This window comes from Suillus clintonianus (genome assembly GCF_016758775.1).
Source record: "Suillus clintonianus strain FC179 chromosome Unknown DEU56scaffold_5, whole genome shotgun sequence".
NCBI classification, from domain to species: domain Eukaryota; kingdom Fungi; phylum Basidiomycota; class Agaricomycetes; order Boletales; family Suillaceae; genus Suillus; species Suillus clintonianus.
The window spans coordinates 343,784-366,818 of NW_024539229.1; the positions used below are offsets into that span (position 1 = coordinate 343,784).

General features: G+C 48.6%; 12 protein-coding genes across 12 annotated transcripts; 4 read left to right on the forward strand and 8 right to left on the reverse strand.

Annotated features, from left to right (window-relative positions):
- Nucleotides 1-1,208, reverse strand: DEU56DRAFT_428930 (uncharacterized protein). Its single transcript, XM_041346187.1, has 2 exons — nucleotides 1,111-1,208; nucleotides 1-1,054 (listed from the first exon to the last, which is right to left on the reverse strand). Exon 2 carries the CDS (start codon nucleotides 891-893, stop codon nucleotides 237-239), a length of 657 nt encoding a protein of 218 aa, XP_041214010.1. The 5' UTR covers nucleotides 894-1,054; nucleotides 1,111-1,208; the 3' UTR covers nucleotides 1-236.
- DEU56DRAFT_726367 (kinase-like domain-containing protein) lies at nucleotides 1,152-2,193 on the reverse strand (the record flags this gene model as incomplete). Its single annotated transcript, XM_041347923.1, has 3 exons — nucleotides 1,152-1,493; nucleotides 1,550-1,825; nucleotides 2,011-2,193. Coding segments are annotated over 3 exons (801 nt in total), but the record flags the coding sequence as incomplete, so codon positions are not given.
- A 1,939-nt stretch (nucleotides 2,194-4,132) lies between these two features.
- On the reverse strand, nucleotides 4,133-5,593 carry DEU56DRAFT_428907 (uncharacterized protein). The gene is made up of 3 exons (XM_041346186.1): nucleotides 5,262-5,593; nucleotides 5,079-5,207; nucleotides 4,133-5,023 (listed from the first exon to the last, which is right to left on the reverse strand). The coding sequence occupies exons 1-3, from the start codon at nucleotides 5,361-5,363 to the stop codon at nucleotides 4,376-4,378; spliced, it is 879 nt and encodes a 292-aa protein (XP_041214012.1). The 5' UTR covers nucleotides 5,364-5,593; the 3' UTR covers nucleotides 4,133-4,375.
- On the reverse strand, nucleotides 5,401-6,334 carry DEU56DRAFT_725934 (kinase-like domain-containing protein; the record flags this gene model as incomplete). The annotated part of the gene is made up of 4 exons (XM_041347893.1): nucleotides 5,401-5,643; nucleotides 5,701-5,934; nucleotides 5,981-6,087; nucleotides 6,205-6,334. Coding segments are annotated over 4 exons (714 nt in total), but the record flags the coding sequence as incomplete, so codon positions are not given.
- A 2,891-nt stretch (nucleotides 6,335-9,225) lies between these two features.
- Nucleotides 9,226-10,974, reverse strand: DEU56DRAFT_878455 (uncharacterized protein; the record flags this gene model as incomplete). The annotated part of the gene is made up of 5 exons (XM_041356045.1): nucleotides 10,500-10,974; nucleotides 10,212-10,442; nucleotides 10,057-10,158; nucleotides 9,886-10,002; nucleotides 9,226-9,831 (listed from the first exon to the last, which is right to left on the reverse strand). Coding segments are annotated over exons 1-5 (1,086 nt in total), but the record flags the coding sequence as incomplete, so codon positions are not given.
- Nucleotides 10,779-12,117, reverse strand: DEU56DRAFT_771864 (uncharacterized protein; the record flags this gene model as incomplete). Its single annotated transcript, XM_041351489.1, has 7 exons — nucleotides 12,100-12,117; nucleotides 11,489-12,045; nucleotides 11,335-11,429; nucleotides 11,193-11,240; nucleotides 10,951-11,136; nucleotides 10,866-10,899; nucleotides 10,779-10,814 (listed from the first exon to the last, which is right to left on the reverse strand). Coding segments are annotated over exons 2-7 (641 nt in total), but the record flags the coding sequence as incomplete, so codon positions are not given.
- Nucleotides 12,118-12,226: 109 nt separating this feature from the next.
- DEU56DRAFT_976692 (glycosyltransferase family 2 protein) lies at nucleotides 12,227-16,200 on the forward strand. The gene is made up of 4 exons (XM_041359618.1): nucleotides 12,227-14,040; nucleotides 14,092-14,327; nucleotides 14,376-15,238; nucleotides 15,292-16,200. The coding sequence occupies exons 1-4, from the start codon at nucleotides 12,408-12,410 to the stop codon at nucleotides 15,938-15,940; spliced, it is 3,381 nt and encodes a 1,126-aa protein (XP_041214016.1). The 5' UTR covers nucleotides 12,227-12,407; the 3' UTR covers nucleotides 15,941-16,200.
- Nucleotides 16,201-17,056, forward strand: DEU56DRAFT_771866 (uncharacterized protein). The gene is made up of 2 exons (XM_041351490.1): nucleotides 16,201-16,671; nucleotides 16,730-17,056. The coding sequence occupies exons 1-2, from the start codon at nucleotides 16,651-16,653 to the stop codon at nucleotides 16,940-16,942; spliced, it is 234 nt and encodes a 77-aa protein (XP_041214017.1). The 5' UTR covers nucleotides 16,201-16,650; the 3' UTR covers nucleotides 16,943-17,056.
- Nucleotides 17,057-17,379: 323 nt separating this feature from the next.
- On the forward strand, nucleotides 17,380-19,562 carry DEU56DRAFT_429060 (uncharacterized protein). Its single transcript, XM_041346188.1, has 16 exons — nucleotides 17,380-17,619; nucleotides 17,674-17,739; nucleotides 17,794-17,823; nucleotides 17,878-17,984; nucleotides 18,041-18,080; nucleotides 18,138-18,210; nucleotides 18,258-18,291; nucleotides 18,343-18,356; nucleotides 18,409-18,413; nucleotides 18,468-18,596; nucleotides 18,646-18,666; nucleotides 18,718-18,758; nucleotides 18,806-18,858; nucleotides 18,933-18,940; nucleotides 18,993-19,054; nucleotides 19,159-19,562. Exons 1-16 carry the CDS (start codon nucleotides 17,540-17,542, stop codon nucleotides 19,437-19,439), a joined length of 1,044 nt encoding a protein of 347 aa, XP_041214018.1. The 5' UTR covers nucleotides 17,380-17,539; the 3' UTR covers nucleotides 19,440-19,562.
- A 122-nt stretch (nucleotides 19,563-19,684) lies between these two features.
- DEU56DRAFT_976693 (uncharacterized protein) lies at nucleotides 19,685-20,570 on the reverse strand (the record flags this gene model as incomplete). The annotated part of the gene is made up of 3 exons (XM_041359619.1): nucleotides 20,359-20,570; nucleotides 20,135-20,306; nucleotides 19,685-20,083 (listed from the first exon to the last, which is right to left on the reverse strand). Coding segments are annotated over exons 1-3 (573 nt in total). The 5' UTR covers nucleotides 20,361-20,570.
- A 60-nt stretch (nucleotides 20,571-20,630) lies between these two features.
- On the reverse strand, nucleotides 20,631-22,132 carry DEU56DRAFT_771882 (uncharacterized protein). The gene is made up of 4 exons (XM_041351491.1): nucleotides 21,786-22,132; nucleotides 21,482-21,721; nucleotides 21,176-21,426; nucleotides 20,631-21,124 (listed from the first exon to the last, which is right to left on the reverse strand). The coding sequence occupies exons 1-4, from the start codon at nucleotides 21,982-21,984 to the stop codon at nucleotides 20,726-20,728; spliced, it is 1,089 nt and encodes a 362-aa protein (XP_041214020.1). The 5' UTR covers nucleotides 21,985-22,132; the 3' UTR covers nucleotides 20,631-20,725.
- A 29-nt stretch (nucleotides 22,133-22,161) lies between these two features.
- Nucleotides 22,162-22,990, forward strand: DEU56DRAFT_771883 (uncharacterized protein). The gene has a single exon (XM_041351492.1). The coding sequence runs from the start codon at nucleotides 22,278-22,280 to the stop codon at nucleotides 22,572-22,574; it is 297 nt and encodes a 98-aa protein (XP_041214021.1). The 5' UTR covers nucleotides 22,162-22,277; the 3' UTR covers nucleotides 22,575-22,990.
- The last annotated feature ends 45 nt before the right edge of the window (nucleotides 22,991-23,035 follow it).

Below are 23,035 nucleotides of genomic sequence, written 5' to 3' on the forward strand. Positions count from 1 at the left end.
CTCGAATTCGAAGGCTTTGAAAGTGAAAGTCAACTACAGTACTTACTGTGAGTATCAAACTCTATATATACATGGTAACTAGCAATAGTAGACACATAAGGTGTAGTATATGAACCCACAGCTGGTGATGCAGAACAGTCAACTAAGTGCACCTTCTGTAACAGCAAGTCACCGGGTCCGTAAGTGTAGTTCCCCGCCAAGGGAAAGATTAATTTCCATACACCGTAATACGCATTTCATGGAGCAGGAGCTAGACAGGAATTGAGGGGTGTTCTACCAGTTTGATAGGACTCATCGATGAGGCTGCGGATGACCTGCTCTGATCGATGCCGACGCGCGCGCATTGCGAGCGATGCGTTTGGATCATCAGGAAGGGAAGTGATACACGCGTGCTTGGAAAACCGCATCCCAAGGCTTTCCAGATTGTCCTTGTTCTTCGTCCACCAATTATCCATGTTCACGGGGTAATCTTCTAGGCAGGTGACCACAGCTGCGACAGTTACGTCCTGTGCACCGGCGGCAGAGCTGATAATATCGGTGAATATTTTATAATCCCTGATCATTGCTCGCTGGGCCCTCAATCCACTCATGCAATATATTAGAAGGTAGACTCCATCATCTCTGTGCAGCTTCTTGAATGCCTTTTTCAAGCGCCATTTTGAAAAAAGGGTCTGGAAAAAACCCAGGGATTCGATTGACGAAACTTCCCAAAGTTTGAAGCGGCGGAGTCCAAGGCTAATGTTGTAGGCGGTATGCTTGAGTGTGCAGGTTTCTGCATCTGGTGACGTCTGTGCGACTTCTTGTCTCATAATCAAGTTGATGATGGAGCTTTTTCCAACTCCAGTCTTCCCAAAAAGTAACACATTCGAGGGACCCGAAAGGGACTGTCGCATTCAAGGATTAGTATACATGAAACGATGCGCCAGTACACGCTCACCAGAGTCGAGACCGTAGAGGCCTGATGAATTGTTGGATTATAGGGAGCAGCCTGGTTTTGTGGCGCAACGAGAATTCTTGAGGAAGACTGATGTGGCCACGCGGTTAAAATGTCAGCCTAGTTGATATAAATTTAAGTCAAACACAAGCTATCGAATTCATCTGAGGGCTTACTTCGCGTTTGAGAGCATCAGATGCAATTATCTGTTGCGTGTTTACCACGTCCAAGGATGGGATATTATGATGTTCGTGTACCTCGCCAACAAAGACGTACTGTGAGCATGAGAAACTCGGCAATTGCGTGACAAAACTAGTCGTGAACTTACGTCGTCTGTCACAGCCTCCAGTTCGATCTTTAAAAAGTCCATGGCCATCAAGGCAGATGGACGAGCAGATGGATCAACCGACCAACACTGCTCGATCTGACTCCAGCGAGCGTCCGTGACGTGAGACGTCGCATCGGATGTCTCAGGACGCGGGATCTCCTCTCCGCTAAGGATTTTTTGAACGACTTGGTGCTCGTCAATATCATACCAAGGAATGATCAGAGTCAACAACTAGGTTAAACGACATATTGAATATAGGTTTCGGGGCTTAGAATGCGTACACTTACATGAAACATGACACGACCGTAGGAATACATGTCGTTCTGCGTGGTCGGTTTGAGATCGGCAGGGTTACCATGTGGCCTGAGCAACTCAGGCGCAGTCCATCTGATTACACCAGGCCTAACAGTTGATCCTTCAACCACACGATCTTTTAAAGGCCCGCCGAGGACATTCGAAACACCGAAGTCCGTCAGGCAAGCCTTATATTCTCCACCCTGGATATCTACCAAAATGTTGGACTGGATTTTTGAGTGAGCGTAATTTAATGTGAAGAAGATGAACTTACACTCGTAACGTCGCCGTGAACAACGGGAAAAGAGTGAACTAATGGCAAATGTATCAGTCGAAGCAAGAATATCAATGAAAGAAATACAGACGATAGGAAAGCCCAGAAGCTATGCCGTGGAGCTAGTGAGTATTGGTGAATTCAGTTCAGGTCCACTGCAGCTGAACAGTTCTGAGTTACCAGCTTCAATTTGGACCTAATGGTTAATGTAGCACCCTGTTCCGTGATCAGATGGAGCAGCGTGCCGTCCGGAAACCACGGAGAGACCAGGGCTGTGGTTGACCCGAACCCCTCCGTCGTTCCATAAAGTGGGACGATATTGTCGTGGACGAAGCGTGCCCATAATGCAGCTTCTCGTCGAAATCTCTAGCGAATTCACATCTTTAGTGCTCAGGAGTGCTCAGAGCAGAAGACATAAACACTCACCCTTAGGTCCTGCTGTGAGGTGTGAAACCTGAAGGATTTTACTGCAACCTGTAGTGCGATAATGAACAGGCTGATCAGCAAGTCACGCCTGCGCTGCTCATTAGCCAGACCTTGACAGGGCCCGACGGTCGTCTCCATTCACATTTGTAAACGTTTCCGAATGCACCTCCAGCGACATAGTCGTTTATCGTACCGTGGATCTGACCTGTCAGATCTTCCAGTGGGACAACTATGGGACTAAATAAAATGAGGGAACTGAATCAATGAAGACTTGTTCCAGTATGAGTATCCCTACTGAGATAGTGGGATCGGCATGTCGGATGCCTAAGTGAGTTGCATCAGGATCTGCCACTGATTTGGATAGTGGGCTGTCAAACCTGCTGCGTCGCTGTAGTTCTCCTCCGAGTCAAGGACCTTCCTTGGGAGTGGGGTGTTGCAGTATTGGCATTAGCTGAAGCGCTGTGATCCAGAGTCTGTTGACTCATTACACGCCGCAAGCGGGTTGGATGTATGGCATCACCGAAGTGCGGCTGAGATAGGTCGGACATTTGGAGCGTTGTCCGTTGAGTGGTGAATCTATAAAGTCATCAGAATCGAAACCAAATCAAAACAGCAGCTACTAGACTGTTATAACACAGTACTTGAAGCTTAATTTAAGCTCCTTGCAAGTTGTAGCGTGGTGTCATCGTGCTATTGCCCTGTGCCCAATATTAATGATATCATTGGTATAATATTAAGTCGCTGGCACGAGGATGCACTTGAAGGGCTTCAGAAGGGCTTCAAGCGCTAACTTGAAAGCCTGGACCGTTTTGGCAACTTTTAGCAATTTCCGTAGTCGCGGACAACTATAGGACAGTGCACTAGTGACGCTCGATCGATCGAGTGGACACGGGGAGACCCATGCACTGTTCAAACAAGTGTTACTTCGTACAATTAGCTTCTTGTACATGGACATCATCACGCTGAAGAATCACCGTGCAAGAAATCGATGGTCCTCTCAAAATAAACCGCTCTAACCTCTGAGGATCGTAATACGTTCAATCTTGCTCGGAAATGAAGCAGAATGTCTTCACAAGTCTTATGCCTAGCTGATCTACTTTTTGTGATAGGACTGACCTATCCGATCATGATGGCGCTGGAACTGTTCAACTATTTCTCACACAAAATATGCACACATTAGCGTGACTTCCCGTTTTGGTAACACCGCGTGACGACACAATGCTCGAGTTCGCTGTTGAGGACAGCGAGCTCAAACAGTTGCCCAATGCTTCACCCTTTTCACTAGTTCTTGAGAGGGGAAAATTATGACAGATTTATTACCTATAACTAGTCAACTATGCTATTTTAACCATAAATCTTCCATACTTACAATATTCATCCTTTCCTGTCATACATTTATACTGGGCGCTCTGAAGGACTCATTATGGGCTCAATTTGTATAAATATATAACAACTTCTACAAAGCCAGAAGTATCTAATTAGAGTCTAGAAAATACTAAAAAAGCGGTCAGGGTGGGCGGGGAGGAGGAGAAGGCGAGGAAGGAGGGTTGTGGTGTCCAAGAGTAAGCATAGTTAACTAAGTTAACTAACTACAGGTTATTCCTTTTCTCCCTCAAAAGAACTAGTGAAAAGGGTGAAGCATTGGGTAACTATTTGAGCTCGCTGTCCTCAACAGCGAGCTCGAGCATTTTGTCGTCGTGCGGTGTTACTAAAACGGGAAGTCGCGCTAATCCCACAAGCATCCTGATACGTCTCGGCAACGGTACGCGATAAATCCTCTTTTGTGTATGTGTGCATTTTGTGTGTAAAATAGTTGCAACGCCAATTTTGGTGACCGGGCTTGAAAGCCGAGGACGATGACCGAGTCTACTCAAGTCACGATAGGGAAATTATGTAACGATACACTACTGTAATATCAAACTCTGCATATACATGACATTAGCTACTAGCACAGTGTGTCATAAAGGATACGATGATGGTAGTCAAAAATGAAGAAATGAAGCCTTGTAATTTCCACTTGAATCGATTCCGTGACAGCGTAACGTACGTGCAGTGACCCACCAGGGGACCCTCTCCAATATATAAACCATAATGCGCAACCAAGCTTGAAATTTTATTTTCATGAAGAAAAAGCTAGATTGGAACTGACGGGTGTTCGACCCGCTCGATATGAGTCATGAATGAGTTTGCGGATGGCTTGCTCTGATTGATGTCGACGTGCGCGCATTGCGGATGTCCAATTTGGATCATAAGGGAGCGACGTGATACAAGCGTGTGAGGAAAACTGCATCCCGAGGCGTTCCAGATTGTCCTTGTTCTTCGTCCACCAATTGTCCATGTTCGTAGGATAATCTTCCAAGGAGGTGACCACAGCAGCGACGGGTACGCGGCCCGGCCCGGCGGTGGAGCCGACTATGTCAGTGAAATGTTTATAATCACTTAGCAGTGCTCTATGTGCCCTCGATCCCCTCATGCAATATAACAGAAGGTAGACTCCTTCATCTCTGTGCAGCTTCTTGAGTGCCTTTTTCAGGCGCCATTTCTTGAAAAAGGACCGGAAGAAACCCATCGATCCGATTGACGAAACTTCCCAAAGTTTGAAATTGTGGGTTCCAAGATCGACTTCATAGGAAGTATGCGTAAGTGTGCAGGTCCCTCCATCAGGCGACGTCTGTGCAGTATCTCCTCCCATGATCAAGTTGATGATGGAACTTTTCCCAACTCCAGTCTCCCCAAAAAGCAACACATTCAAAGGACCTGTAAGTGACTTGAAAGCGTGGAAGGATTAGTGTACATGAATCAATGTACCAGTAGACGCTCACCAGCGTTGAGGCCGTAGAGAGGAAATGGCGTGTTAGAGAAGTGAGGGCTCGGCTTGGTGACGGAACAAGGGTTGGTGAGGAAGACCGAAACGTTGGTGATGAAGACCGAGACGTCGGTGCTGACATAGTCTGAGCCTAGTTGATAAGTATCGGGTCACTCCAACCACAGGCTGGCGAACTTACCTGGGATGGTACCCTGTGTCTGGGAGGAACAGACGCAGTGATCTGCTCCGCGACCCAGTACGCATTTTGATCAGTTTCCTGTACCCCCACCAACAAGGACATACTGTCAGAGAAACTCGACTCTGCGTGAAGAGACCAGTCATAAGCTTACATCTTGTTTCACAACCTCTAGTTCATTCTTTACGAACTCCATAGCCATGAAGGCAGATGGACGAGCAGAGGGATCGACTGACCAACACTGCTCGATCTGATTCCAGCGGGCGTCCGTGACGTGAGACGTCCCATCGGATGTCTCAGGACGCGGGATCTCTTCTCTGCTAAGGATTTTCTGAACGACTTTGAAATCGTCGATATCATGCCAAGGAATGACCAGAGTCAACAACTGGGGTAGATAATATATTCAATATAGGGTTTGCGGATTTAGAACGCTTACGCTTACATGAAACATGACACGACCATAGGAATACATGTCATTCTGCGTGGTTGGTTTGACTTCGGAAGGGTGGTCGTGTGACCCGAGCAACTCAGGCGCAGTCCATCTGGTTGCGCCAGGCCTGACAGTTGATCCTTCAACCACACGACCTTTGAAAGGCCCGCCGAGGACAATCGAAAAACCGAAGTCAGTCAAGCAAGCCTTGTATTCTCCGTCCTTGAGTTCTACCAAAACGTTGGACTGGATTATTTAGTGAGAGCAATTGAATGTGAAAAGGAAAGCTCACGCTCGTGATGTCGCCGTGAACAATGGGAAAAGAGTGGACTAACGGCAAATTTGTTAGTTGAAGCAAGGAACCATGAAGGAAAAACGGACGATAGTAGAGCCCGGATGCTATGCCGTGAAGCTAGTGAAGAATTCAATTTAGGTCCCTTGCAACTAAACAAGTTTAAGTTACCAGCTTCAGTTTGGACCTGATGGTCAATGTAGCACCCTGTTCCGTGATCAGACGGAGCAGCGTGCCGTCCGGAAACCACGGAGAGACCAGGGCTGTGGTTGGCCCAAACCCCTCTGTCGTTCCATAAAGTGTGACAATATTGTCGTGGACGAGGTGAGCCCAGATTGCAGCTTCTCGTAGAAATCTCTAGTGAATCCACATGATTAGTGCTCAGTAGTGCTCAGAGCAGAGGAAATATACACTTACCCTTAAGTCCTGCTCTGAGGTGTGATACCTGAAGCATTTTACTGCAACCTGTAGCGCAATAATGAAAGGACTGATCAACAATTTATGCCAGCACTGCGCACATGGCAGACCTTGACAGGACCCGATGACTGTCTCCATTCACATCTGTAAACATTTCCGTATGCACCACAAGCGACATAGTCGTTTATCGTACCAAAGATCTGACCTGTCAGATCCTCTGCCAGGGGTAATGTGGGACTAAAGAAAACGAGGGAACTGAATCAATGAAGGCTTATTCCAGTACGAGTATCCCGTACTTATAGACTTTTGTATTCCCCATGAGATTCCCTGCGCTCTGTTGAGTCGAATGATAGTGATCAGCTTGATGAATAGTGTCGGAATGAGCTGCTGGCCTCCTCGAGGATTCTCCTTGGGAGGTACGGGGTGTTACAGTACTGACATTGGCTGAAGTGCTGTGACTATTCGCGTCCCTAGATATTGAGCGGGGTGAGTGCACATTACCGGAACGTGGTGGCTGATGTGATAGTGGGTCGGACATTTAGTGTGTTGTCCGTTGAGTGTGAGTCATAAGAATCGAAACGGTCGCTACTAGTCTAATATAATACGATACTTGAAGCTTAGTTTAAGCTCCAAGTTGTAGCGTGGTTTGAGCGTGGTGATGCCATGCCCTGTGCCCTGTGCCCATTGCCCATTATTGGCATTGCTTCATACTCAGCATAGCGCTGAGTATAATATTGTAACTCCTCCAGCCTGAAAGGCTAAAGAAGGGCTTTGAGCGCTACAGCACAGGCTGGCAAACGCAATCGCGAACAACCATGACCTCGATCGATCGAATGGACACGGGGAGACCTACGTTCAAAACGTGTGTTAATTTGTACGATTAGCTTCTCATGCATGGTTTGGGGAACTGGCCTTAGTAAATCCTTGGTAGATCCTCATCAACAAAACAACACGAAACATATATGGTCAGGTGATGCCTTGTAACGCCTATACTGTATACTTACACACCGGCAGTTTGCGAGTTTTCCACAGGTCAATTTTATTCAAGACGTTGACATGTTTATACAAAATGTGCACACCACCAACCACAGCTATTGAGTCGGTTACATAGTTATTTACATAAATATTGTAATTTGCGGTCTCACAGAAACAGAAAATTAAAAGTAGATCTCGGAGCGGAGCATCCTAGCGCAAGGGAGTAGCAATAGGACCTGCTGGTCAAGTGCGTGGGAGAGGCAGGAAGAAATGATAATAGACTGCCAAGCGGCTAAGAGCGGGATGCAGGAGCACCCGTTTGTGGTGTTCGAAAGAGACGCAAAAAGCACCTGGTAAGAATCGTCAAGCAGCCAATCTCCGGGACACGTCCAGTATCTAGGGGGGTAGCGGGTCCGCTTGTCACAGCACAAGCATCTGTACTTGTGGTCTGCAAGGTCGCAGGCGTGGCTGCACCGACCGCATTAGATGTCCCGGCACCAGTCTCGGAAGTGTGGGCCCGCCGACGGGGAGGACGCTGTACTAAATGCCTTTTCCCACTGATGGCATTAGCGGTGCGCTGTACGACAACGTTACCATCGAGGGGTGGACGTCAAAAGCTCGGAAAACTTACATATTTACCTCGTGTTGCAGAGACATTCACGATGGGAATCCTGCGGGGGCAGGGAGAACGATCCCGAGGAACGGAAGAGCGAGAGAAGAGATGGTTCACGATGTTCTTAATGCGGAAGCCTTTGGGAAGATGCTGCGAAGTGGTGCGGTTGTTGCGTTGAGGTGGAGAACGCGCATCAGACTGAAGCATAGTTAGACGGGCATATGTGCTGCAACATGGGGACTCGCATAATCAAAGAACCCATGAGGGAATTCAGAGTCTTCTAAGCCTGGAATAGCCTCCTGGGTGAGAGCAGACTGTACGGCATGTCAACATGAAGCACCCCATGATGGGAGAATGCGCTTGCCTGGGACTCCTGCTCTGATTTACTCTGAGGGACTGCCCATGTGCGGATCAGCTTGTCATCGCAGCCAGTGGCGACGAGCTGGCTGTCCTTCGAAAAAGCCACACAGTACACAATGTCAGGGTGCTCAAGTGGCTCGCCGATGGGTTCGAACGTGGTCAAGTCGAAGAACCGCGTTGTCTTGTCGTTTGACGTGGTGGCAAACTTGTTGCCATTGGGGGCAATGGCCAACGATTCGATGGCACTGGTGTGCGCGGCAAACTCTTTGATGATGTGTCCGGTGGTAGCATCTGATATTCGGATGTTGTGGTAGTCTCCACTGACGAGACGGCAACCATCTTGAGTGAATGCAATTTGCCGTGCCCGTTGTTCTATCTTCAATAGCTCTTCTCCATTTAGTGAGTTCCAAACGATGATATGCTCTTCAGCGCCTGCTGCTAGTCGGCTCCCGTCAGGGGAGTACGACACCGAGTATGCTTCACTGTCTACTAGGAGTGGTCCGAGGACAATTTGGCCTGTCTCCCTCTTCCACACGCAAACTGTTTCGTCATCTGATGCACTTGCAAATGTCTCGCTGTCTGGTGCGAATACGACGCTGTGAACACGCTTCTCATGACTCTTGAATGAGACTGGCACGCTTGTGTTTGTTGCAACTTCCCAGGCCAGGATGCTTCCGTTTAACGCCCCACTCACAATCCACCGTCCGTCGGAGGACGTTGCGACCGCCAAGACTCGGTCATGGTGACCAGACAGGGGCTCTCCTACTTGTTCTCCCTTATCTAGATCCCATATGAGAAGACTATTGGCGTAAGAGCAAGTGACTAGCAGACGGGTACCAGGGATGAAGGCTACGCCTCTCGCCCAGCCTGGTGTTCGACCCGCTCGATGAGAGTCATAAATGAGATTGCGGATGGCTTGCTCTGATCGATGTCGACGTGTGCGCACTGCGGATGGCGCATTTGGATCATCGGGGAGCGACATGATACAAGCGTGTGAGGAAAACTGCATCCCGAGGCGTTCCAGATTCTCCCTGTTCTTCGTCCACCAATCGTCCATGTTCGTGGAATAATTTTCCAAGGAGGTGACCACAGCGGCGACAGGTACGCGGCCCGGCCCGGCGGTGGAGCCGACGATGTCAGTGAAATGTTTATAATCGCTTGGCAGTGCTCTCTGTGCCCTCGATCCCCTCATGCAATATAACAAAAGGCAGACTCCTTCATCTCTGTGCAGCTTCTTGAATGCCTTTTTCAGGCGCCGTTTTTCGAAAAAGGACCGGAAGAAACCCATCGATTCGATCGACGAAACTTCCCAAAGTTTGAAATCGTGGGTTCCAAGATCGACTTCGTAGGAGGTATGCGTGAGTGTGCAGGTCGCTCCATCTGGCGATGTCTGTGCAGAATCTCTCCCCGTGATCAAGTTGATGATGGAGCTTTTCCCAACTCCAGTCTCCCCGAAAAGCAACACATTCAAAGGACCTGTAAGTGACTTGAAGCGTGGAAGGATTAGTGTACATGAATCAATGTACCAGTAGACGCTCACCAACGTTGAGACCGTAGAGAAGAGATGGTGGGTTGGGGCAGTGGAGAATGAGGCTTGGCTTGGTGACGACGGAACAAGGGTTCGCGAGGAAGAACCAAATGCCCGTGTTGGCATAATCTGAGTCTAGTTGGTCAGAATTGAATGACTTCAACCACAGGCTAACGAATTTACATGGGATTTTACCCTGGGGCTGGGAGGGACAGACGCAGTTATCTGCTCCGTGACCAGGTATGCGGTTTGATGACTTTCCTGCACACCCCCAACAAAGACATCCTGTCAGAGTCAGAAACTCGACTCCTGCGTGAAGAGATCGGACTTGAGCTTACATCTTGTTTCACAGCCTCCAGTTCTTTCTTTACGAACTCCATAACCATGAAGGCAGATGGACGAGCAGCGGGATCAACTGACCAACACAGCTCGATCTGATTCCAACGAGCGTCCGTGACGTGAGATGTCGCATCGGATATCTCAGGACGCTGGATATCCTCTCCGCTCTGGATTTTCTTAACGACTTGGTAAACGTCGATATCATGCCAAGGAATAACCAGAGTCAACAACTGGAACAAATGATATATTAAATATAGGTTTTGCGGACTTGGAACGCTTACGCTTACATAAAACATGATACGACCATAGGAATACATGTCGTTCTGGGTGGTCGGTTTGAGATCAGAAGGGTGATCATGTGGTCTGAGCAACTCAGGCGCACTCCATCTGACTGCACCAGGCCGAACAGTTGATCCTTCAACCACTTTGTCTTTTAAATGTCCACAGAGGACATTTGAACAACCGAAGTCCGTCAGGCAAGCCTTGTATTCTCCACCCTTGAGATCTACCAAAACGTTGAACTAGATGATTTAGTGTGCAACTGGATGTGAAGAGGACAATCTCACGCTTGTGATGTCGCCGTGAACAATAGGAAACGAGTGAACTAACGGTAAATTGATTAGTTGAATCTAGACAGCCACGAAGGGAAGACAGACGATAGTAGAGCCCGGATGCTATGCAGTGAAGCTAGTGAAGAATTCAGTTTAGGCTCCTTTCAATTAAACAAGTTTGAGTTACCAGCTTCAATTTGGACTTGATGGTCAATGTAGCACCCTGTTCCGTGATCAGATGGTGCAGCGTGCCGTCCGGAAACCACGGGGAGACCAGGGCTGTGGTTGGCCCAAACCCCTCTGTCGTTCCATAAAGTGTGACAATATTGTCGTGGACGAGGTGTGCCCAGATTGCGGCTTCTCGTCGAAATCTCTAGCGAATCCACATGGTTAGTGCTCAGTAGTGCTCAGAGCAGAAGAAGCACTTACCCTTAAGTCCTGCTCTGAGGTGTGATACCTGAAGGATTTTACTGCAACCTGTAGCGCAATAATGAAAAGGCTGGTCAGCAAGTTATGCCAGCACTGCGCACATGGCAGACCTCGACAGGACCCGACGGTCGTCTCCATTCACATTTGTAAACGTTTCCGAATGAACCTCCAGCGACAAAGCCGTTTATCGTACCAAAGATCTGACCTGTCAGATCCTCTGCCAGGGGTAATGTGGGACTAAAGAAAACGAGGGAACTGGATCAATGAAGGCTTCTTCCAGTACGAGTATCCCGTACTTATAAACATTTGTATTCCCCATGAGATTCCCTGCGTCTTGTTGAGTCGAATTATAGTGATCAGCTTGATGGATAGTGTCGGAATGGGCTGCTGGCCTCCTCAAGGATTCTCCTTGGGAGGTACGGGGTGTTGCAGTATTGACATTGGCTGAAGTGCTGTGACTATGCGCGTCCCTAGATATCGAGCTCGAGCGGGGTGGGTGCACATTACCGGAACGTGGTAGCTGATGTGGGTCGGACATTTAGTGTGTTCAAGTTGTCCGTTGAGTGTAAGTCATAAGAATCGAAACAGCCGCTACTAGTCTAAATAATACCATACTTGAAGCTTAGTTCAAGCTCCAAGGCGTGGTTTGAGCGTGGTGTCAACCAGTGCATGCCCTGTGCCCTTTGCCCATTATTAGCATTGCTTCATACTCAGCATAGCGCTGAGCATAATATTGTAACTCCTCCAGAAAGCTGAAGAAGGGCTTTGAGCGCTACAGCACAGAGCTTTGCCAAGTGGCAAACGCAATCGCGAACAACCGTAACCTCGATCGATCGAGTGAACACGGGGAAACCTACGTTCAAAATGTGTGTTGATTAGCTTCTCGTGCATGGGTCAGGGACCTGGCCTTAGTAGATCCTTGGTAAATCCTGTATGACTCTAAGCCGAACAAAGTTCATATGAGATCGTTGTTTGGCAAACAAAGCGAATGGCTATTAGTAGCTAGACCGATTGATACGGTAGTCTCACGTGCTGAGTATTGTTGCTACGCAAGAGCAATACAGGCTTGACTTTCTGCTACTCAGCTGGCTGCTCCGGGCTCACGACTTTCGTTTGTTTCCTAGTCTTTCATTTCTGACCACTCTTTATTATCTCCAGATCCCGAAGCACCGTTCTGCGTGTACAAGTCAGTCTTTTTTTTCCGGAGAGAAAGCTATGGCGGCTAGGTTCGCACCACAGCCTACGTACGCATCTGCAGATGTCCCAGTCCCCACAAACCGTCCACCTCTACCAACGGGTACCACTATACGCCGTGCAAAAACCCTCACTCGCCCGGAGCGAAGTGTTGCACCAGTACCTCTCATTAATCCCCAGTCTTCACTCGCCCCTTCCGCATCAGGTACCATTCAAGCCGGCTCCCAGAGCAGTAGTTTCGACCCATGGCGCTTGTTCGCTCAGGTCATTACTTTCTGGGCTCCATCCTTTTTGCTTCGCTCTGTCGGCGGACTCAAAGACAAGGGCAAAATCCAGGCTTGGAGAGAGAAAATCGCCCTATGTTTTATCATCGCTATCCTATGTCTCATCGTTGGCTTCATCACCGTTGGCACGCAGAAGGTTTTGTGTCCGGTTTCATCTAGCATGAACCCCTCGCGATATTCAACTCTTGGCTCAGTCCCCGGTACACTGAGCATACTCGGTATCTTATACAATGTCACCCAAGCCAAGAGTCCTTCAAGTGTGAACCTTGATCAGCTCACCCTTAAAGAGCCAGGACAGGATATTACTCCCTATTTCTATCGCACCGCCGGCCAATATTCCGCATGCCAAGGTCTCAATTTCCGTGTCGCCTCAGACCAACCGTGTTCCTCTACAACGGAATGCCCTCTTGGTCCAATCAACGCCTCTTCCACCTTTACACAACTCAATATACAGGAGACAACACTTCTGCTTGGTTACGACTGGGACCAAGTCGCTGCCCTCCCAAATTACTTTGTGATCGACGGTGCTGTGCTAAACATGAATCCCTATATGACACAACATCCCAACGCAGTAGCTTCTGACGCTGTAGACCTCGCAATCCGCACCATCCTGAAAACGCAGGCGAGCTCTAGTGGAAAGGATGGTACCCGTCTATTTTACAACCGTGCCGACATCCTTACAGCAGTCCCATGCCTCTATGAGCGATACTACGCAGGAAACATTGCCAAAATCACCCCCGGCTGTTTCGTCAGCTCGCTCTTCCTATATGTAGGACTCATCGTCATCCTTGCCCTCGTCCTCGTCCGCTTTGCAATGGCGTGTGTGTTTAGCTGGTTCCTATCCGCGAAGCTTGCAGGTCCCCCGGATAAGTCGCATCTCAACAGGTCGGCAATCAGTCCGGCGGTGATGCCTGGGGGTGCAAATGTTTCAGTTGACAACCGCACGGGTACGGCACCATGGGCTGGCCCTCATGGGTCGAAGAAACTCGTCAAGGCAATTCCTACCCGCCTCCCTGCATCTTCCAGTACAACCCTATTACCCGAGGCAGCACCTGTCATGTCTCTCACACAAATTGGCACCGAGTTGTTCGCCATCTGCCTCGTAACGTGCTACTCCGAGGGTGAAGACTCTATACGCTCCACGCTGGATTCCATTTCGCGGACGACTTACTCTGACGCACGCAAGCTGCTTTTTATTGTGGCCGATGGCATGATCACTGGTGCAGGAGAGAAGATGAGCACGCCAGATATTTGTGTGGGATTGTTGGATGCAGATCCTCGCTTTGGCAATCCGATGCCTATGAGTTATCTTGCGATTGGTAGTGGAATGAAACGCGAAAACAGGGCAATGGTCTATGCAGGACACTACAGTACGTCTTCATTTCTTCGCTCAAGGGCCTGATGCTAAAGAACATCGACAGCGGTTGCTGGTCGTCGTACACCCACTGTCATTGTTGTCAAATGCGGAACTGAGGCGGAGGCTACCAGTGACAAAAAGCCCGGCAACCGTGGCAAGCGAGACAGCCAGCTTATTCTGATGAACTTTTTCTCTCGCGTCACATATAACGACCGGATGACCCCTCTTGATTTCGACTTGTTCCGGAAAATCCATACCCTGATGGGTGTTACGCCTGACTTCTTTGAGGTCTGCTTGATGGTCTGTGTACATCTACTACTTTGCCTTCGTGTATTGATGTATCTGCAGGTTGATGCCGATACCAAAGTATACCCTGAATCGCTGAAATACCTCGTCAACTGTATGCACCACGACCAAATGATCATGGGCGTCTGCGGGGAGACTCGCATAGCTAACAAACGTGATTCCTGGGTCACCGCCATCCAAGTCTTCGAATACTTCATCTCCCACCACTTAGCCAAAGCCTTCGAATCCGTCTTTGGTGGTGTTTCATGTCTGCCAGGATGTTTCTCCATGTTTCGGTTGAAAGCCCGCAAAACGACGGGCGACGACTGGATCCCTCTCATCGTCAAGCCTGAAATTGTACGCGAATACAGTCAAAGCGAGGTCACCACACTTCACCAACAGAACCTTCTTCTACTCGGAGAAGATCGCTTCCTCACCACCATCCTCCTTCGCACATTCCCCAATCGCAAGATGATGTTCTTACCCCAAGCCAAATGTCGCACTGTTGTACCCGATACTTTCAAAGTTCTCCTCTCCCAGCGTCGTCGGTGGATTAACAGCACGATCCACAATCTGATGGAACTTGTTCTTGTGCGCAACCTATGCGGGACGTTCTGCTTTAGCATGCAATTCGTGGTCTTCATGGATCTGGTTGGGACGGTCGTACTGCCTATTGCCATTGCGCTGACGTATGCGCTCATTGGGGGTATGATCATGCAACCCCCGACGACCTTCGAGGAAGCTATCCCGTTGATGCTGCTTGTATCTGTACTGGGTCTACCCGCCGTGCTGATATTGATAACAACGAGGAAGGTTGTATATGTGTTCTGGATGATTATATACCTCGTGGCGCTTCCGGTGTGGAATTTCATCCTTCCGGTGTATGCATTTTGGCATTTTGATGACTTCTCATGGGGAGAGACGAGGTATGTTTCGTTTCATGTATGTAGTGGCTGCAGTGCTAACGGATACGTTGCAGAAAAGTGGAAGGGGAGGCAAAGGGAGAAGGGCATGGGGCTGGCTCTGGCACCTTCGATGGTTCCTCTGTTCCTCTTCGTCGCTGGGAAGATTGGGAGCGCTCACGTTTGCGCAAACTCAAGCGTGAGGAACGGCGGCGGCGCGACTTTGATCGTATGCACCCATCAGGGTACATCTCTTCCGAAAACGACCTGCTCAGCGCACGCAGTGAAGCCCGCAGTCAATACGGTGACGGATCAGACACGCATTCCGTCGTATCATCCGAGGACGATCATTACGGCCCGCAGATTGGTGGATACAACGAGAACCATGCTCAGTTCCCCGCTCCGCCTGTCGGCCTGTATGTGTCCGGGAATGGGGCGGGTGGGAATAAAGTGGTTGGCGGTGCGGAGTTAGAGGCGATGCTTGAGAGTGGGTTTGATGATGATGAGAGCCCGCAACAGACGCCTACGAGCGCGATGTACGCCACGCGGTATCAGCTCAGTGATAACCCATCACAACAACGTCTCATGTCCTACGCGTCATCCGACTCGGGCTCACGAACGCCTCCCACACAGCATCAGCCGTACGGCTTACGAATAGAGGACCGGAATCGCACCGGTGAGAAGTATGGACCGCTTGGCCCGTTAGATCCAGGAGAGAAATTTTAGACCGGGACGCTTGTTTTGCTCAAGGACGGTATCTCATTCGATGTTTCAATTCATACAAACTGCACATACTTGATTATTGTGTGGGTTTTTATACGTATCTCATATTGTTTACCCACAGGGTGCTTCGCTATAGTTGGTACAACATGGTAGATACCATAATCATTGACACATTGCTGTTTACTATATTCTCTACGAATACGTGAAGCAGATTCATAGGACTCATCGTGTACATATGCATGGCCTTGTGGTTCATTTTTGCTTGTCGCTCAGAATTGATAGTCGCTAAATTCTATACAGTATATCTCGTGAAAATGGAACGAAATACAATATTAAATTGCACAGTTTCGTTATGAGTGAATTCGTAGATCGTATACAACACCGCTAAATGCGACCGTATTCAATGTCCCTAGGGAAATGAAACCCCTTGGCTTCTCCTCCTTGACGGCTGCATCATTTCCTTCTTGTAGATCGCGCTTGCAAAGAGTTATCAGACAGCAGAGCTGCAGCCTCTGCGTTTAGCTTCGAACGCACGACCTGCACCAATTCAAGCAGAGCCCATTGCTTCGCGGAGATCTATGATAGCGAGACCATAGATTAGAAGATCGCATACATCATTGGCAAGCGGGCGGCACCGCGCGACGCCGTCTTCAAGTTGTTCGTCGATTTGACCCAAATTTCTTAGCAGAAATCATCCAAAGCCGTCTAAACCAATGGGCCACTTTCGAATATTGCTAACCAGACTATTGTTGAGTAACCAAATGATGAGGCAAAGATGTCAACACCACATACCTTTCATATGTTTGCCTCGAGAAGACTTTGACTTCAGCGTCGACAATTCGGTGTTCCCTACAAGGAATCTCGCAAACCTTCGCGATGGAAAGTCATTCACTTAGTCCGCCTACAGTCACTGTCGTTATTTTGGAATCACCTGTGATTCTTCTGAGATCTTCGCCATGGCTAGCCAAGATCTGTCCAGTGGTCACCGAGTGCGACATACACTGAGTAATTGAATTTTGAACATATGATTAACCGGAGCCCTTCTGATTCGAACATTTTGGCGCGAGTTCTAGAAGACGTCTGGCAGGATTGTGACAGTCGTTCCTCGCAGGTCGCACTGCGAGTCTGAGACCTCGATGAATAAATTTCATTATCATATACCCCGCATGTCTGCTTACATCAGCAAAGTTGGGGTTGGACCTTAAACGCCTCGCTGGCTTATACTTGGCTTAAACTTGGCTTGCATGCAACTTGCACGAATGTTTTACTGAGTCTGAATTAAACCGAGCCTCGGACGAGTCTGGCCGAACTTTCCCCTGTTCTATTGGCTATACGAACATGTTTGATCAATTTCACAGGTCTGGTCTTGGTAGAAAAGCAATGCCTTGACTCTATTCCTCCTCGCTTCTTTTCTCTGTCTGTCGAAAGCGACGCAGCGTCCGGTTCATAGCATCCCTATTCGCAGAAGGGCCTTCGGCATCTGCAGCTTGCTTATTCGCAGTCTTTGTTGCATTTAATTTTTTTGCCTCATCCCTCGCCTTAATCTATCAAGGACAGATCTGCCTGACGCAGAGCTAATAAACGCGCCTTTCGTTTATTAAAATGGAACGGCGTTTAGTTGTAGACAGCACAACTTCGGAGAAGTATATGCGAGTAGCAGCCATCTCCATCGCATTTTACGAGTAAGCCTTTCCTTTCTGTGTAGCAGCCCCGCAGTCGTCACTGATTATATTCAGTTATGTTATTACACTCCCCGCAGAATGGCGCTTTTACCGAAGCCAATCGTCATTTTTTCATATAAGGCATGTGTACGCGTGCATTCACAAATCACTATTGACAACCTCGATTTCCATCAGCCTTGCCTGCGCCTTATTCATTCTCATACGGTACGTTTAGTCCTCATTCCATCGTGTGTGTGTTTTTGCTCACATTCCATGCAGCTATTTTAGTATCTTGGCTATAGTACTTAGCAATTACGGATACTTCTCCACCGCGTTTACTCTCCGGACGTGTCGACAATACTATCTTGTGGCGCCTGTCTTCAAAGGTCTGTCCTATTGGTGTTTACCCGCCAGGACTCTATTGACCACTGGCACGCTGTAGCCGTACAAACTATGATATCGCAGGTCATTCTAGGTGTCAGGTTTGTCCTGTCAATTTTTTGTGGGTTGCAACTGCACAGACTTAAAACACCGAGTAGGACATTCAATATCGCAAGAAGAGATAGACGGATAGGAATCGCACTATTACTATTATACCTCTTCTCGATTGCGGTAGGCCCTAGCAACAGACATGATATCCTGTCTCTTATTCGTTTTAGGCAGAGTGGTTTTCAGACCTATTTCACCGCATCCGTAAGCACTGGCTTATAACTTAAGAATCGCATTGACCTTTAGAACTAACAGCTGTTATGGTTGATGTACGTCTGTGTTCCTTACAACGAAATCTCATGCAAACGATGTCCTTTTTAGGGAAAGTAAGTAATTTCTCTACTACCAGTCTGGTCTGTTCAGATCTTCATGAACCATAGCTGCACCTCAGCAAATGCTGGAAAAATATTGTCAACCTGGTTCTACTACCTTGCCGTGATGATTTATGACATCGTGATGGTAACAGTATCTACCATGCATCTTCTGCGTTATAATCCTCTCAGTAGCAGGTGTGCCTTTTCTCTCCCGTGTTTAGGGTCGCTAAATCATTGCTATCAGAGTAGAACGGCTGATACGGGTGTAAGTCCCTCACCACTGGCAGAGTCGATGCGTGTCGCTCATCATACTTAGCCTGATCTATGACGGCATTGGATATTTCGTCGTGTTGTCCGGCAAGTACGCTCTGCTTGTGATGAGCGCCCTCCTAACTTTCCCTCAGCGGCGAACGTATTGAACCTCATCCTTTATCATACGACCAACATCGAGACTCAGGTACGTAGGCTTAATTAATTATGGATACATCATTAAAACTCAGCTCGATTGTATCGACTCTCTCCTATGATTAGTCGGCAGGGTAAGCTTCGCATTGTCTGGCGTCAAAGATGTCGCTCAGAATGCATCATTAGGGCATCAATTGGTTATGCTGTAACGTGGATCATGAGTCAACGGATCCTCATCAATATACGAGGTGCGCACCACTCCAGAGCTTGACTGCTATTCCGCTAACGCTCGCAATATTCATTCGCTCCGTTGCTTCCGCTCCACTCACCCGCACTTGCAAAGGAATGTCAGAGCCAAGCACCCAACGCTTGGAAAATGTGATCGTCGCGCGCTCCACACTTTCTGCGCAGAAAAAAGCGATGTCCGGTCTCCGCACACAATTCGAGTCTAAGAGCCACTCCAAAAGCTCTAAAGGCCCCATCGATGCAGAATTCGGGCCCACGTCTCCTCACAGTGGGCATTCCAACGACATGGAACTCGGTGTACGCGTACACGTCGAGCGCTCGGTGGTGGTAGACTACATGGATGAATCTGAGCATTCGAGTTCGTGGGGGCCACCGAGGGCTAAATGATTCTGAGGCACTGATGCCTAACAAGCATAACAAAGGATGGAATGACTATGTGCTACGGGAGACTACCCAACATGCGATATTCACGTATATATACCTACCCGGTGCTACTATCAAAATCTCAGAGCTTCTTACTCCCAGGTTGTCTCCGTTCAAAACAAAGATGCGCATATCCGGTGAGCTGTTCAAGCTTTGCTGCTGCTGGCTGAATTGTGTTTGTAGCCATCGCTGCTTACTTCAAGAAACATTCAGTGAATTAATGGCGGAACATCATTATGCGTGAATTTGTAGACCATTTCCAATGATGCTAATCGCGACGGATTCAACCCTGTCCCCAGGACAGCTAAGCTCAGTTCCTCCTTGGAGGCATTATGAGCCGCGACATTCCCTTGTTGGCGGGCGGGATTCTTGCCGCCATCAAAAATCATTGTCAAGGCATCATCAGGCAGCAGAGCTGCATCTTCTGCTTTTAACTTCGAACGCACACTCCGCACCAGTTCACCCAGAGCCTCCTGTCGCTTCTGGCCACTAGTACTGTGGCTTCCAAGCCGAACATCGCTGATAGCGAGATCGTAGCGGTTGATGAGGATATCACGAGCATCGTCAAGCACCACGCGACGATGAAGAGCATGAAGCATCAGGGATTGCTGGAGTAATAAATCAGTAAGGATTGCAAGTTGCTGAAATTGATCACTCACAGCTTCGAGCCGTTTTATCCTGTCGTCTTGTTCCCTAAGTTTGCTGGCTTGTTCCTTAAGTTCGCTGGCTTGTTCCCTAAGTTTGCTGGCTTGTTCCATAAGCTCACTGGCTTGTTCCCTAAGCTCACTGGACTGTTCGTGCAGATCCCCGGCGCATATTATCCAGAGCCTCCTGAATCGAGGAACGCATCAGTCACTGATACGTGCGCCACTGAACCACCTACATCTACTGCTCAGTAATCAAATGACGAGGCGAATATGTCGACGCCGCCTAAGGCCTTCCTTTTTGTTGTCTCGGCAAGTTTTCAACTCTGCCTTCAGCTCCGATAATTCTTCGTCCCGTACAAGAATGTCGACAACTTGAATTTCACATGCATTGACTTGTTTGGTTGTCGGCTCGTACATGACCCCCAGTTATTTACATTCGATCTGTTGCAGATCTGGGCTAAGTGCAGATGCGCATCGGCGAGCAGACTCGAGCTCGTGACCATGCGAGAAAATCTCTGACCGTTCCATGTATGGTATTTGAGTGATGTAGTAATAGTGTACAGTGTATATGTCTCGTGAAAGACAGCAACATATGAAGATTTTCTAGATCTCCTGTGGGTGCAATTTCGGAACTTCGTTATGCGTAAATTTGTAGACCATTTCCAATGACGCCAATTGCGACGAATTCAACCCTGTCCCTAGGACAGCTAAGCTCAGTTCCTCCTTGGAGGCATTATGAGCCGCGACATTCCCTTGTTGGCGGACGGTATTCTTGCCGCCATCGAAAATCATTTTCAAGGCGTCATCGGGAAGCAGAGCTGCATCTTCTGCGTTTAACTTCGAACGCACACTCCGCACCAATTCACCCAGAGCCCCTCCTCGCTTCCGGCCAGTAGCTCCAAGTCGAAGATCGCTGATAGCGAGACCGTAGCGGTTGATGAGGACATCACGAGCCTCATCGAGTACCACGCGACGATGGAGAGCATGAAGCGTCGTGGATTGCTGGAGAAATAAATCAGTAGGAATTGCAAGTTGCTGAAATTGATCACTCACGCGGTTCAGGGTGGCCGTTGTCTGTGCGTTTGAAGCTTCGAGCCGGTTTATCTTGTCACCTTGTTCCGTAAGTTTGCTGGCTTGTTCTGAAAGTTTGATGGTTTGTTCCGAAAGTTTGCTCGCTTGTTCCGTAAGTTTGCTGGCTTGCTCTGTAATTAAACTAGACTGTTCGCGCAAATCCCGGCGCATATCATCCAGAGCCTTCTGAATCGAGGAACTGTCAGTCGCTGATATGTATGCCACTGAACCACCTATGGCGATTGTTGAGTAATTGAATGACGAAGCGAATATTTCAACGTCACCTACCTTTATTTTTGTTGCCTCGGGAAGTTTTTCTCTCTGCCTTCAGCTCTGACAATTCTTCGTCCCGTACAAGAATGTCTGCGGACATCCGAGAGCTGTTTTCCTTGTTCTCGTTCACCAGTGCGCGAAATGCGTGTGATTTCGGCATTTTAAATAATACAGTAAAGGTCCGGTCCAATGGCGCAGGGATGGATAGACTTGTTATTGGTTCCAAGACACAGTCACTAGTGAGCGGATTGGATGCTGTATGAGATAGGCACAATCGATAAGTAAGGTATGATTAGGTATTATCGGATAAAATGCGAACCTATAAAGAACTCTAGATCTTCCAATACGATGGGGTTTTTTGGGTCGAAGAGGGTGTTGTACTTTGCGGAAAGTCGTTCACTTAGTACTATAATGATTTGTTGAAATGTGGCGTCTCGGTTCACCCAAACCGTGCATGACAAACTTTCGGGGTCCATGAGGACCCCAGTTATTGCTACTTGTCTATCTGAGCGAGACATGAATATTGTGAAAGGGTCGACTCAGACTGGCGAGAAACTGGAAAAGGCTGAAGTTGCAAGGTTCGAGAGAGGGGGATGTCTTTCAACCAAATTTTATACTGCGGCAATACAGCATCCCACGAGGCTTGTTATCAAGAGCCGCTGCCTCAAATATTGTAACTCAAATCCGATAATCACGATGGATATTCATTGATCAACCTCACCTTAACGCACTCTCTCCGAGTCAGTAAGTACAAATTGGCACGAATCCCAAACATCTTGGTCGCATTGTAGAATGAATTGATGCTAAGGGGATGCTACTCATCTCACATGCAACTCGTTGTCACGATCTGATGGAATTGGTTCTGGGGCGCAATCTATGCGGGCCATTTTGTGTTAGCATGCAATGCGTGGTCCCTACGGACCCGGCCACCACCTTCGAGGAAGCGATTCCGGTGATGCTTCTATGTCGGGTCAGACCGTCTAACTGTCATGCTGATATTTATATCAACGAGGAAGATCGTTTGTGTTATGGTGTTCGTGGCACTTCCCCATGCCCAGGCACAAACAGGCGGAACGGGGAACTGAGCCTGGCTCTCGTTACCCGCTAATGTGCGGGTTCCATGATGATCATCCTCGGATGATGCGACGGAATGCGTACGATCCGTCACCATATTGACCGTGCGTGCTAAGCATGTCATTTTTGGAAGAGGTGTACCCCCGGTGCGTGCGTGCGCCCAAAGTTCCGCCGCCGCCACTCCTCACGGCGCTAGAGTTTGCGCAGGCGTGCCGCGTGAACGCTCCCAATTTTCCCAGCAGCGGAGAGGAACCGGGGAGCCATTGCAGGTGCCAGAGCCAGCACCATGCCTCTCTATTTGCCTTCCCTCTACAGTCCTGTGATGCATGCGATAGTACCGTAGCAATCACTTGCACGAAACGGAATGCATCAGAAGTCATCAAAATGACAGAATGCATACACGGATCATACTTCTCACCGGTGCGACTCGGATCTTTAAGTCGTGTGCGGGGTGTGTGTGTTAGCCCGGGTCGGGTTATCACTAAGCTGACTCGG

What these genes read in the sequence shown, in the direction of transcription:
- DEU56DRAFT_429060 (XM_041346188.1), top strand. Translation starts at nt 17,540, where the DNA reads ATGGAACGGCGTTTAGTTGTAGACAGCACAACTTCGGAGAAGTATATG. An exon ending in ATCTCCATCGCATTTTACGA is followed by an intron (nt 17,620 to 17,673) that starts GTAAGCCTTTCC and finishes GATTATATTCAG; the next exon opens with TTATGTTATTACACTCCCCG. An exon ending in TCGTCATTTTTTCATATAAG is followed by an intron (nt 17,740 to 17,793) that starts GCATGTGTACGC and finishes GATTTCCATCAG; the next exon opens with CCTTGCCTGCGCCTTATTCA.
- DEU56DRAFT_771883 (XM_041351492.1), top strand. Translation starts at nt 22,278, where the DNA reads ATGCTACTCATCTCACATGCAACTCGTTGTCACGATCTGATGGAATTG.
- DEU56DRAFT_428907 (XM_041346186.1), bottom strand. Translation starts at nt 5,363, where the DNA reads ATGTCCTTGTTGGTGGGGGTACAGGAAACTGATCAAAATGCGTACTGG. An exon ending in GACACAGGGTACCATCCCAG is followed by an intron (nt 5,208 to 5,261) that starts GTAAGTTCGCCA and finishes AACTAGGCTCAG; the next exon opens with ACTATGTCAGCACCGACGTC. An exon ending in TCTCTACGGCCTCAACGCTG is followed by an intron (nt 5,024 to 5,078) that starts GTGAGCGTCTAC and finishes CACGCTTTCAAG; the next exon opens with TCACTTACAGGTCCTTTGAA.
- DEU56DRAFT_976692 (XM_041359618.1), top strand. Translation starts at nt 12,408, where the DNA reads ATGGCGGCTAGGTTCGCACCACAGCCTACGTACGCATCTGCAGATGTC. An exon ending in GGTCTATGCAGGACACTACA is followed by an intron (nt 14,041 to 14,091) that starts GTACGTCTTCAT and finishes GAACATCGACAG; the next exon opens with CGGTTGCTGGTCGTCGTACA. An exon ending in TCTTTGAGGTCTGCTTGATG is followed by an intron (nt 14,328 to 14,375) that starts GTCTGTGTACAT and finishes ATGTATCTGCAG; the next exon opens with GTTGATGCCGATACCAAAGT.
- DEU56DRAFT_428930 (XM_041346187.1), bottom strand. Translation starts at nt 893, where the DNA reads ATGCGACAGTCCCTTTCGGGTCCCTCGAATGTGTTACTTTTTGGGAAG.
- DEU56DRAFT_771866 (XM_041351490.1), top strand. Translation starts at nt 16,651, where the DNA reads ATGGGCCACTTTCGAATATTG. An exon ending in TGGGCCACTTTCGAATATTG is followed by an intron (nt 16,672 to 16,729) that starts CTAACCAGACTA and finishes AACACCACATAC; the next exon opens with CTTTCATATGTTTGCCTCGA.
- DEU56DRAFT_771882 (XM_041351491.1), bottom strand. Translation starts at nt 21,984, where the DNA reads ATGTCTCGCTCAGATAGACAAGTAGCAATAACTGGGGTCCTCATGGAC. An exon ending in AGATCTAGAGTTCTTTATAG is followed by an intron (nt 21,722 to 21,785) that starts GTTCGCATTTTA and finishes TATCTCATACAG; the next exon opens with CATCCAATCCGCTCACTAGT. An exon ending in CAACGGCCACCCTGAACCGC is followed by an intron (nt 21,125 to 21,175) that starts GTGAGTGATCAA and finishes TTATTTCTCCAG; the next exon opens with CAATCCACGACGCTTCATGC.